The sequence below is a fragment of the Filicampus tigris genome, chromosome 1 (genome assembly GCF_054856515.1).
Source record: "Filicampus tigris isolate MCC_2025a chromosome 1, RoL_Ftig_1.0, whole genome shotgun sequence".
Classification (NCBI taxonomy): Eukaryota; Metazoa; Chordata; class Actinopteri; order Syngnathiformes; family Syngnathidae; genus Filicampus; species Filicampus tigris.
Genome location: NC_141217.1, coordinates 2,917,292 through 2,930,000, shown reverse-complemented (window position 1 = coordinate 2,930,000; position 12,709 = coordinate 2,917,292). Strand labels below are relative to the sequence as shown.

General features: G+C 45.1%; 2 protein-coding genes across 2 annotated transcripts in view; one reads left to right on the top strand and one right to left on the bottom strand.

The window, feature by feature from the left end:
• Positions 1 to 8,100, top strand: part of cab39l (calcium binding protein 39-like) — a 10,216-nt gene extending 2,116 nt beyond the window's left edge. The window contains exons 2-9 of the mRNA XM_086047338.1: positions 2,861 to 2,991; positions 3,083 to 3,247; positions 3,340 to 3,458; positions 4,468 to 4,636; positions 4,729 to 4,788; positions 4,873 to 4,938; positions 5,012 to 5,155; positions 6,824 to 8,100. Coding sequence (XP_085903464.1) covers positions 2,890 to 2,991; positions 3,083 to 3,247; positions 3,340 to 3,458; positions 4,468 to 4,636; positions 4,729 to 4,788; positions 4,873 to 4,938; positions 5,012 to 5,155; positions 6,824 to 7,003 — 1,005 coding nt within the window. The 5' untranslated portion in view covers positions 2,861 to 2,889 and the 3' untranslated portion in view covers positions 7,004 to 8,100. The remainder of the gene's footprint in view (positions 1 to 2,860; positions 2,992 to 3,082; positions 3,248 to 3,339; positions 3,459 to 4,467; positions 4,637 to 4,728; positions 4,789 to 4,872; positions 4,939 to 5,011; positions 5,156 to 6,823) is intronic.
• cdadc1 (cytidine and dCMP deaminase domain containing 1) lies at positions 7,955 to 12,709 on the bottom strand. Its single transcript, XM_086047324.1, has 11 exons — positions 12,089 to 12,709; positions 11,917 to 12,014; positions 11,670 to 11,847; positions 11,301 to 11,580; positions 11,015 to 11,221; positions 10,826 to 10,944; positions 10,276 to 10,325; positions 9,976 to 10,145; positions 9,721 to 9,910; positions 8,754 to 8,793; positions 7,955 to 8,684 (listed from the first exon to the last, which is right to left on the bottom strand). The coding sequence occupies exons 1-11, from the start codon at positions 12,180 to 12,182 to the stop codon at positions 8,584 to 8,586; spliced, it is 1,527 nt and encodes a 508-aa protein (XP_085903450.1). The 5' UTR covers positions 12,183 to 12,709; the 3' UTR covers positions 7,955 to 8,583.

The window sequence follows — 12,709 nt, the reverse complement described above, 5'->3', positions numbered from 1 at the left end:
TGCTCTGAATTTTTCAAAGTTTGTCCATCTAACTATTTTCTACACTGCATATTCTCACTGGGGTTTGCGCATGGACGTGCAGGATTTTTCAAAATCCGACTTTGAAATTTCACCAAGGCACGACAACCAGGCTCGTCGTGAAGCTCACTCTCCGACATTGATGCTCCCGAAGCGCCCCCTAAAAGCACAGGCCGCACCGCAACACCAAACGTTCAAAAAGGAGCTTGTCAATAAGGTGTTTATCCGACATTGACGCCCACTCGCACCGCGACACTGATGGCTTCATGAATTGGTTGCAAGCGGTGGTGGACGTAAACGTACTCGTCTGTCTGGACGGGAAGAAGCTGATTTTGTTCTGCTAACCTCGTCTGTTTAGCGTCCGAAAGCTAATTGCTGCCTTGAGCAGTGCTGTTACTTTTATCCCATTAAGGGCTAAAGCGCCTGGCTCAACAGCCCCCCAAAACCAAAGGTCGTCTTTGGAATTAACCTTGAAAACCTTCAAAAAGTTTTTCTATAAATTCAACACCTACAAAAAATATAATTCCAAAAGAATTTGAGAGCTTGGACATGTGGCTTTCACATAGGTCTGAGTTTATTATTTAATGTTTCAATCAAAGATGTGAAAATAAAGTGTCAGTGCAAAGAGAATCATTATTTTTTATTTGAAAAAATCGAGTGGTCATTACCATCCTCTATTCTGTTACAACGCCTTCAATATTGTCATTGTCTCCAAACATGTATCTTAACCATGTGTCACGTTTGACTGGTTCAAAGTCCACAAACGTGTCGTCTCTATCACTGCGGTTACTATTTCAGAGCTCCCGCGAATGACGGCATCCATCATTATGAATTTCGAAACATCCTCCGCGGGCTTATGGAGGCATTAGTCAGCGAAATCACATTTATTAAAAACCAGAACACAGTTTTTGTATACCCGCGATTCACATCAAACAGCAAGAGCACATGTGCTACCACACAATCACTTGCGATGTACAGTGTTGCGTTTACGAACTTGGACGTCTCAGCACTCAAAGTAACACATGACTTGCCTGTATATGCCACAAGCCCTTAACGGCAACACTTAACAATAAAAGACAGAACCTACCTAGGTCGTTAGAATATATTAATTTACAGTGCTAAGAAATTATGTTCCTCCTAATAATAAGGTTTTTTTTTCCCAATTCCAGGTGCATAACACATTTTGAACGTGTATATATATGTATATATAAGAGAAGCAAAACAAATCTGGATTAAGGATAAATAAAAACAATTAAAAATCAATTCATGTTTAGTTTTCTTTAGAACAGTGCATTTTCCCTAATTTTACTCATAATTTAACTTCTTTCTACATTAAAAAAAAAAGTATTGGTGCCCAAGAAAAGTGAAATATTTTTGTTTTGTTTGCAGTTTTTCTGACGGAAACGCTAACGGGAGCCCGTTTCCGTATTGTGCCGTACTGGCAGGTTTTCTGAATTGCCACAAGATGGTGCCAAAGACACCCATCCGTCCATCCATTATCCAAACTGCCTATCCTCACTAAACTTTTTTTATTCGGACATTTGCCTCGGCACCAAACTGAATAGTTGAAAAGGATAGGTGCCAAAATAACTGCGAACACCACCACCATGTCGGGGAGCGCTGTTACATAGATATCCAACACACACATCCGATCCACGCCGATGCACCGATTCTCAGTCAATGCTATTGACGTACAAGTGCATGGGATGCTCCTGGAGGACCTCGAACTTTGTTTCCACTGTGCAACTGGACAACATTCAGCTCGGGCCTTTCGCCCATCACTAACCTGTGAGTGTGCGTGATTCAGCGTGTCTCTTCATGAAAAGCACGCGCTCACATCTTGAGCAGTCGAGCCACATTAAGGCGGGAATGTTAGCGTAGCAAGCTTACATCATGACCTCTTCTGTGAAGGCAACCGTGTGTCAGAGGCTAAGCTGGTTGCTCACTTGGTCTGGAATGTGACTCTCAGGTGCTAAAGGAATGCGCAGGTTGCCCGGACAACCGGCATGGAGGGCTCAGTTAGCTTTGGCTGTTATCTTTTTGGCTGGCGTTGCAGTTTGTCGCCACGCAGACGGAAGTGGCTCAGTCTTAAGTGGCTTGTGCAGTGGAAGATCAGAAGACCCACACGAAGACTACTCTCCGGAAAGTGGGACTGGCTGACTGGTTTATAGGAAATGTTGTGGGAAGAAAAGATGAGGCAAGAATAAAAGGAGAGCGGGGAATATTCCACCGCACATTGAAGAGGTCTGTGATTATTTGCAAACACCGGTCCGCAAATTCACACCATGCATTCCCGCTTTGCCAAGTAGTGCAAATTCTACATGGCTGTCCAGCGGCAAGCACACTGAGCCAGAGGATTTTTTTTTTTTTTTGCTCTGTCCAGAAATAACAAATTGCCCTTACTTTTATGTCCATGCCAAGGTTGTTAGAGTTAAGGAACAAAACCTAAAATTGAAAAAGAAAAAAATCTTTAAAAAAAAAAAAAAAAGAAACGACAGTGAGTTTTCAAAACCAATTCAAACAAAATGTATTGATGGCGAAAATGTCCTTTGCTTTCAGCTAATTCATACGTGAATGTTTTTTGGTTGCGTTATTTCAGCCTTGCCTGCTTTATGACAGCTTGAAATACTGGCATGATGGCGATGGCAAAAGTTGGGAGCAGTGCTTTGTAGGGGAATTCCTCTCAATGACCACTAATGCTGCTGACCGATTTGAGATACGAGTGGTTTGAGTTAGAGGGGTGATCGCGGAACGGAAACAACTCCTATCTCAAGTCAGGCCCCATGTATGGAGTTTAGTACAAGTTGAGAATGTAATCTTTCTTCAAACGCACACTTGCCAGGACTTGAGGCGAGCGTGCGGACGTCCATCATGCCTCTGTTTGGTAAATCCCACAAGACTCCGGTGGAGCTCGTCAAGACCCTCAAGGAGAACTTGGCCGTGTTGGTTAAACAGGACAAGAAGACAGACAAGGTAGGTGCAGGCGAGTGTTTGCGAATCTGTGGCTCCGGTGCTGCTCCACCCTCGCTGACCTTCGAGCGCCTCCTGCCGCTCTGTCCCGCAGGCATCTGAGGAGGTGTCCAAGTGTCTGGTGTCCATGAAGGAGATTCTCTACGGGAGCAACGATAAGGAGCCGCACACAGAGACGGTGGCCCAGTTGGCCCAGGAGCTCTACAACAGCGGCCTGCTGATCACGCTGGTGGAAAACCTGCAAGTCATTGACTTTGAGGTGAGAAAAGATGCGGGTTGCAGCTCCCGGCCACCGAAGCCTTGCCCCCTTGCTCGCTTAAGTCTGATTTGATACTGTGTGTGCGCTTCCAGGGCAAGAAGGACGTCTGTCAGATCTTTAATAACATCTTGAGGAGGCAGATCGGAACCAGGAGCCCCACTGTGGAGTACTTCTGCTCCCATCAGGAGGTTCTCTTTATCCTGTTGAAAGGGTAGGTCGCTCTCGCTCGCTCGCTCGCTCGCTCTCTCTCTCTTTGTCTCTGTCTGAGTCTCTCTCGCTTTGTCTCTCTCTGTCGCTCTCTCTCTTTCTGTCTCTCCGTATCTGTCTTTCTCTGACTCTCTAGCCTCTCTGTCTGAGTCTCTCTCGCTTTCTCTCTCTTCTCTCTCTGTTGCTGTCTCTCTTTCTGTCTCTCTGTATCTGTCTCTCTCTGTCGCTATCTCTCTGTCTCTCTCTCTGTCTTTTTGTGTCTCTCTTTCTCTTTCATTCTCTCACTCACTTTCACTCTCACACTCTCTTTCCATCTCTGTCTCTGTGTTACTCTGTCTGAGTCTCTCTCGCTTTGTCTCTCGTCGCTCTCTCTCTTTCTGTCTCTGTATCTCTCTCATGTTCTATGTCTCTCTTTCAGTCACTCTCTCACTCACTTTCACTCTCTCTTTCTGTCTATCTCTCTGTCTCTGTGTTACTCTGTCTGAGTCTCTCTCACTTTGTCTCTCTCTCTCTCTGTTGCTCTCTTTCTGTCTTTCTGTCTCTCTGTCTTTTTCTGTGTCTCTCTTTCACTCACTCACTTTCACTCTGTCGCTCTTTCTGTCTATCTCTGTGTGCCTCTCGCTTTGTCTTTTTCTGTGTCTCACTTTGTGTCTCTCTCTGTCTTTCACTCACTCACTCACTCACACACTCACTCAATTTCTCTCTCTCTCTCCCTCTCTCTCTTTCTGTCTATCACTGTGTGTCTCTCTCTCTCTGTCTCTCTCACATTCTGGCTTTCTCTCTCCCTGTCACTCTCTCTCTTTCTGTCTCTCTTCCTTTCTCTGACTCTGTCTCTGTCTCTCTCTCTTTCTCATTCTCTCTCTTTCTGTCCTTCACTCACTCACTCACTCACTCACTCTCTCACTCTCCCACGCTCTCACTCACTCACTTTCTGCCCCATGCACGCACATACACACGATGCCTGGGCCTGCTTCAATGGCCCCCAGTGACTCACGGCCTTTTTGGTTTTAAAGTTACGAAGCACCCCAGGTGGCGCTCAACTGCGGGATCATGCTGAGGGAGTGCATCCGCCACGAGCCGCTTGCCAAAGTGGTTCTGTATTCGGATCATTTCCATAGATTCTTCGGCTACGTCGAGATGTCCACCTTCGACATCGCCTCGGATGCCTTTGCCACCTTCAAGGTACTTCCCCAAAGTGGATTCGGTGGCATTTATATGCAGCTAACTTAGACCAAAAGTCCAAGTCAGTTTGTTGTTGTTGTTTTTGATTGCAGGATCTCCTTACGAGGCACAAAGTGCTCGTAGCAGAGTATCTTGAACAGAACTACGATGCGGTGAGTGATTGTGCGTCAACCCGGTCCGATGGGGAATGTTTTGGAGCTAAATATGACCTTTGCTGAACTTTTGTGTCGCTGCAGGTGTTTGCAGACTACGAGAAGCTTCTGCATTCCGAGAACTACGTCACCAAGAGGCAGTCGCTCAAGGTTTGCACACTGGCAAATGCGGTCATTGTAGCCGCCGCGGGTCGTCATGTGACGTGCGGCGCCTCTCCTGCAGCTTTTGGGCGAGCTATTGCTGGACCGACACAACTTCACGGTGATGACGCGCTACATCAGCAAGCCGGAAAATCTCAAGATGATGATGAACCTGCTAAGGGACAAGAGTGCCAACATCCAGTTTGAGGCCTTCCATGTCTTCAAGGTAAAATTAAGACAACAATACACAGTACGGAGACATTTTTGGAGAAGAGGTCCTCTCAAGCCAGGCACACACAGATCCCTTTTTAATATCTTGTTTAGAGAACACACACTAGATAAGGGAAAAATGTGTTCATACAGCTCATTCCAGTGCGCGGTGTAGTCGGGGTGACGCACACAACACACCTCATGTATGATAGCTCTCCAGACAATTCCAAGGCCCTTTTACGCTGACTGGTGAGAGGCAGCACAATGCCATCGGGCATCTGGAAAATACAAAGAGGAGTTGGAGGACGAAGAAATGGAAGAAGCCAGGTTAACGCTTTGCTTACCCGGTAACCACATTGGAGTGACGCGGTGGCGAATGACTTGTACAAACACTCCGCACAACCATTTGCTCCTCTATTTGTGTCTGGCAACAGATCGCTTTCAGATAATATCACAATCAGAGACACTGTGGAAATATTGAACGTTTAACGTTTTTCCGAGCAGATCGAGAGGGGGGGGAAAAAAATCACTCTTATAACAAGGTGATTTGCTCGTCTATTACTGTAAAGAGATCCGACTATCAGGCTTTTGCTGACTTTAATCGGAAAGGAACAAGTTACATTTTGCCCCGATTCTTGGTCGGTGTGTTCCCCATTGCAGGGAGGAAAAAGAGCTTGCCATGTGTCTGCAGGATGAACGAAACACTAGTTGTTACAGAAATTGGTCGACCACCGCTTGTCTTGTTTTTTTGTCAACTAAGCAGGCGCTCCATGTCTGTCTTTTCACTCACCATAAAATTTTGAACATTTTCAAAATTTCTTTTGTGTCTGTTTGACACCATTAAATTGGTGACGAACGTTTTTGTGGCAATTTGCGATCGATCCAACGAACCCTCCGGCCTTTTAGCCCGTACCTTAGTGAGCGGCAAAGGTTTGCATGTGTGTGCACGTACCGAATGTTGTCTCTTTCATCAGGGTTTATTCAAGGTCGCAAACGGTCTCAAAGACTTTTGCAACCATTACAACTACTTGGGAATGCCTGGCGAACGTCTTTACAACTGTTGGCAACCTTCAACGAACCCTGATCAAAAAAAAAATCGCTATGTGCGCATACACTTGCAAACCTTCCCCACTCCGGGAGATTACGGCGTTAAAGAGAAGAGCCCACGTTGAAGCCTCTAAGGTCAAACACTAAGACGTTGGTTGCTCTTGCCATCATCAAACCTTTAGGATTTAAAAACGTCCTCCATCCATTTTCTGCTTTTTCTATTTAGGATCATGTTGAATAGTCACATTTACGCAGACAAAATACACAAAAGACCCGAGCTGAGATCAGAACCTGACTGCGATGCAGACGTGCTAGCCGCATGCACCGCAATATGAATCGTCAAAATAAAACACTACATGCATGACGTAATGAGTCAGACATGATACTGTTAATAGTAAAGTACTTGATTTGAATGTGAGTCTGTTCGTGCTGAGTTCCTTGTTTGAAACCCGCTTGAGGAACACAGTAATATGCTCTTGCGACTAGTGATGTCATGCTTGCATGATGTAGTTGTCTTTTGAGATTAATTTTCAGTCACTTTTTTTCAACCTCAGGGCCAATTAGACTTCAGAGGTTCCGTGTGTCCTTTATGAAAAGTTGTGTTCAAAGGTGGCTGTACATCTGTGCTCATCCTCAGGTGTTTGTGGCCAACCCCAACAAGACGCAGCCCATTGTTGACATCCTCCTCAAGAATCAGACCAAATTGATTGACTTCCTGAGCAACTTCCAGAAGGACCGCACGGACGACGAGCAGTTCAATGACGAGAAAACCTACCTTATCAAACAGATCAGGGATCTTAAGAAACCAGCGTCCTAGAGAAGCCCCTCCGCCCTCTAGTTCAACTGTTTATCAATAGGAACCTGTAGAAAAAGACAAACTATTTAAAAAAAAAAAAAAAAAGATATTTTTATTTCCTTTTTTGCTTCAAAAAAATGTGTGCAAGAATAGTTTAATAATAGAATCACTCATCTTTTGTAATTTTTTTTTTTTTCAATCATTAGTATGTAGCAGTGCCACGACTCATTTGGTTGGCAGCATCTGATTGGCTGAGTGGGCAACACCAGCCGTTAAAATGCCTCTAATGGCCCTGCGGTTGCTGCGGAGAGAACACGCACCCAGCCGCGTGTTTACTTTTTTTTTTTTTTTTTAAGTTTATCAAATTCCTTTTGAATGACACAGCTGCACATTTGTCACCCCTCCACGCTTATTTAAACCAACAAAGTTTGGTTACCGATGTGACACTGAATTAACAAATGTCCCATGTAAAGGATGTTTTTATTGCTTTAAAGGCCCGGGCACTATCCTAGAAATGCACGTCAGATGTTGCGAACAGTGATGACTCTTGATTTCCAAATGAAGGCCCTTTAATTGGGCTACCACCGATTCTTCTCACGGCACCTCATAGCACTTTCTGTACTTTAAATTGAAGAAAAAAATAAGTCTGGGCTAATCAATGTTTTCATGCTGTTGTTTTTATACAGTGGCGCAGAAACTGAGTGATACGCTGTCTTTGCTTTGTTTGGGTCTGATTCAGATGTTGAGTGGAAGATTCAGAAGTGCCATTTTAGTTTTGCTGTGTTTTTCTATTGTGTTTACTTGTGTCTTTAAAGGGGGAGCTTAATTGTCAAAGCAATCTGCTCTGGACTGGATTTTTGATGTGATTAGGGAGTACACATCTGTAAAGTTCCGCTTTTGGCCAATTTCTTGATTACAAAGTGGAGTGGCAATGTGAGTTGGTTCAGAAACGAAGACATTTGCAGAGAACACTTAAGCTTTAATGAAAGTTTATTTCCCAGTGGATGTTTCACCAAGTCTTGTCCGCATTCTGGATCTTGTTGCTCGTTTTTCATCTCGTACGACACGCAGCTTCATTGTGTACTGTACCGAGAATGAATAAAAGGATGGAAACTCAACATTTTGCGCACCTTCATGTGTCACAAGGTTAGCAGGCAGGTGGCCTCAAGTAACGCAGACGCGAATAAAGTACTCTCAGCCAATGTAATTGGGAATTCTTTTGACTGGATTCAAAAAGGTGTGGACTCAAATTGTATCCGTTGGTGCAATTTAGCTTTTGTGCAAATCCTATTTATTACAAATAGAGCAATTACAAATATCACAATTCTTTATATCTTTTCAAAAAAACAAGAGCCCATTAAAACATCTTAGACATTAAATAGAATTGACACATAAAAAATAATTAACCACTTACATAATGACAACCCACATGAGTTATAGCTTCCATATAATTGCAATATAAGATGATGCTTAATGAGGTGGTCAGGGTGGTCAGCTCAGTTTTTGTCTCATCCAAGTGGCGGATATGCAAATCTTTCGTTTTACACTCCCAATTCAGTTCCAATGTGCACATGCGGTTCCGCTGCTGTGGGTGGTGACACTCAGCTGACTGGGGGCATGTTGTTAGATCTGCTGTCGCGGAGCTTCTTCATGCTGTGCTTCTCCTGCGCCTCTTCCCTGCTGCGCTTGCCAGTGTGGCCATCTGGAAGCAGAGATGTGACATCAGGTTAGTCAAGTGCAGATATTTCACATTTTTACAAGATGATCTTACTGGTTATGTTGACAGGAGTTGCTACAGGGTCCCTTTGCCACTGTGGAAACAGACATGGTACTCAGTTGCTATACAAATAAAATACCTCTTTTGAGATTAATTTTCAGTCACTTTTTTCTATCTAAAAAAAAAAAAAATCTAGTGCTAATTACCATCCTCTATTCTGTTACAAAGACGTCAATATCGTCATTGTCTACAAACCATATATCACATTCGACTGGTCCACTGGTCGTGCGCGTTGTCTATATATCAGTGCCGTTACTTATCAGAGCTCCCGGCGATCGACGCTGTCCGCCATTAGCTCGAAGAAATTCCACGACATTCTCCGCGGTCTCACGTGTATATTCTGAAGCATTAAATTGGCTAAAAGACGGAGAATTGGATTTAAAAAAAGACACGGACATATCCGCTCTCCCGGCTTTAAAGGCTCTAGTGGTAGAAACGCGGTTATGCGCTCCTGTCCTTAATGGGTTAAAGAAATCAGAGTACCAAAAAATGCGGTACTTCCTGTCACCCATTAGTCAACCGCAAAATTGTCTTTAAAATTACATGTAATATGTTCGCGAGTCTAAAAGATGGTATTCTGATTAATGCTACTTTTGTGGCATTTGTACTTTTATCCAACTCGGGAGGCAGCCGTTTTGCTGTGAATTGAAAATGACATCACAGTTGCCCAAGGCTTGGGTAATGACCAATCACGGCCCAGCTTCAGGAAATAGGTAGCCGTGATTGGTCATTACCTGAGCAACTGGGGCGTCATTTTCAGTCGACACCAAGTGGCAAAATGGCTGCCCCCTGAGGACAAAACAGGTTGATTTTACTGCTTAACTCGTTTTCCACAAATGGAAAATTAAGAGTGACACTCTTTTTAAATCAAGGTCTCAGGTGACTTGGGTTTTAGCGGTACTCAGATTCTGTACTTACCAGGGCACAACATAAAAAATGAGGAAAACATCAGTTTGCTCACTATGAACTTTTGGATTCCTTTCAAGTTGCTGAATCGGAGGTAGGAAATGTCGCCTTTATTCTTGTCCTGGTCCTGGTCGGTGGTGTAAATGTGCGTGATGCCGGCATTTCTAATCAGAGGGACGCACTCATCGCATGGACATTTCGTCACAAACAGCATGGCGGCTTCCTCTGGGTTGATATCACGAGTCCTAGAAAGATCAGTGCAGTCAAACTGCCGCTGAGCGGAGCAGCATTATCACCGCATGGCCGTTACCTGAAGGTGAGGGCATTCTGCTCAGCATGGATAATGTAGCGGTACTTGCGCCGCTTTCGGTCCTCCTGTTTGTCATCCATGAGTGGGTACTCCGCGTACTGCGAGCCTGCTGGGTAAGCATTGTACCCACAACCCACCAGGGACAGACGTCCGAGTCCACTAAGGCCAGCCTAGGACAAGAGAGGGACAATTTTGTAATCTGCACATGCTCATTACATCAATTCTTGGACAAAGTCCAAACAATGGGAGGGGGGGGCGGGGGTTGGGGGGGCTGGGGAACAAGACAAGAAATGAAATTACCAACTGTCTGTTGACCCAGATAACGGCGCCGACACCCACTTTAGGGTCCTCTGAAACGATAATCAGAAGATGGTTACAGGACTCAAACTGACGCTTGGACTTCTTAACAATAAATGTAATTGTAGGTTTAAAAAATGTGTCTGAAGTACCTGACCAGTGTGAAATTCAACAAATAAAAATCTCACAAAAAAGGCTGATTTCAGCACGCCAAGAAGCAAAGCGCTCTATTTTTTTTTTAAATACATTTTGACAAAAACAAGTCAGACATGTTAAGATACGATTCAAGATGTTAAAAATGCATAAGCCTTCTTAACTTCCATTTTAAATGACAGCCATTTAAAAATAAATAAATAACTCTTGACAACCCACATTTCACTGTTGATAATTAAAAAAGGAATAGATCCAATGCTGCAGTCTGCTGTCCATAGTTAATGGTTTTTTTTTTTTTAAATCTTTTCCAGCTAAATGATCAAATCAGAGTTGTTATGACGGCAAATCATTTCAACGCTGCGGTGCTCATAAAGTTCAACTGCCGCTACTCTGTGCAGACCTGTTCTGTAAGCAAGTAGTCTGGCTTGGATGATGCAATGCCGAGCGACTTCTTGGGACACTCCCTCATGAGGGAGCGGCGATGGGCTGGTGAGTAATGTCTCAGGGGCCGCGGGTTCCCTGTTGCAGACACATGAAAATTCTTCAAAATAAAAAATAATAGAAGAGCGGTTTACAGAGCACTTCTAACCGGTGAAATCCGTAGTGTTGTTGTGGCACCCCGGCCGCCACGGCAGCCAGAACTTTCACCACCTCCCTCATGTTGTGTCTGAGGTTGGAAAAGTAGGGCTCCACGCAGAAGTTCTCCAGATGCATTTGGTTCAAAATCTCTCTGTGCTGATGGGAGTCCTCAATCAGGAAGCGTTTGGAGAAATCGTCAAGGTGTTTCTCCTGTTCACTACAAAAGAGCCACGATCATTCTGAGTGGACTGTTTGATCCGACTTGAACTGCAGCAAAAAATGACATGTTCAAACACCTGCAGAAGAGCTCCTCGATGTTGAGGTCGGGGTCATCATCGGTCAGCGTCACCATGAAATCACACTCCCTGGACGTCTCACCAACAAATTGCATCATGCCAGTCGCCAGAGGTTGCAGCAGCAAGCAGATGTGCGAGCGGCTGTTGGACTTGAGCTTCTCTGTAGCAACAGCGTCCAGGGCGGCCTCCTCAGGGCTGAGGCCACCAGAAGCGTGGGGGCCCGATCTCAGCATGCTGACCTCGGGGTCTCCAGGCCAGAAGGAGATCTGACTCACTCCAGCTGCAAAAACAATCCTCTGGATTGATGTCAACATTAAATACCCTGAAGACACCTGCTTAATTACTCAAAGTCATGACAGCTCTGCACACCGTTGATGATCATTTTCAAGCAGGTGGCACACGGTCGTCGAGAGAAGTACAGCTGACAGTCGGCCATGCGGACGCCATGTTGGATGATGGCTGCCTGGCCGGCGTGGAGCTCATGTCCACTATAGTGGAGCCCCACCACCTTACTGTCCCGCACCACCACGAGACCCACGTTGTGGATCTACAACAACGCAGGTCAGACAAACTAACACTTGTGTTAATGTGAATAATTTGCTATTCCTACACCAACCTGATTGTCATCATCCTCTGGTTGCTCCTGAGGGAACAGCTCCAACCACAAACTCAACAAGCTAAACAGGTTGATCTTGGACAACCTGGGGCCATGACCTGCACCAGAAAAACAGCATTATTTATTCATATTGTTGCTCTATTGAGCTAGTCATTTGGGAAACAGGCCCAACCTTGCACTACGCTGATCGTCTGGCTGCTGGAGTCTCTTGTGAGAGGCAATGCCTGGCCCGATTCGGCTGGACTCTCTGTGCGGCTTACTTCCATCCAATCAGCGTGCCGCACAAGTCGGCCACAGAGTACCTATCTCGACCACAAGGGCCTCGGGCATACGGCTCAGACTTCTCACTCGGCTTCGTCGACCTCAACGCGAAGTGAAAGACGAAGCGGCAGACTACCAACAGTCTACGAACGCGTTGCTGTCATGTTTCATGCATAAAACAAAGAATTCCTGTTGACTTATCTCTGGTCCGTATTTATTACAAGGACTAACGTTAGGGACAGACTGTTGAACACTTTGCTAGCTTTAAGTAGTAAAGGTCGGAAGAACGTACGATGGCCGTTTCGTGCGCTCACCGTCGTGTATTTCGGTCAACACGACCAGGACGAGCGTTCTTGCAGAAGGCTTTTCGTATCTGATGTTAAACACGACGTACTGTCTTTGGTCTTTCTGCGTTTGCACAAGACACGGGTGCGTTTGTTGATCAGCGGGTTACTTCCGCAAATAAGGAATGACGTCATTACGGCGGCGTGTGTCCGCCCATCACAAAACACACGCACAGAAGAAAACCTGT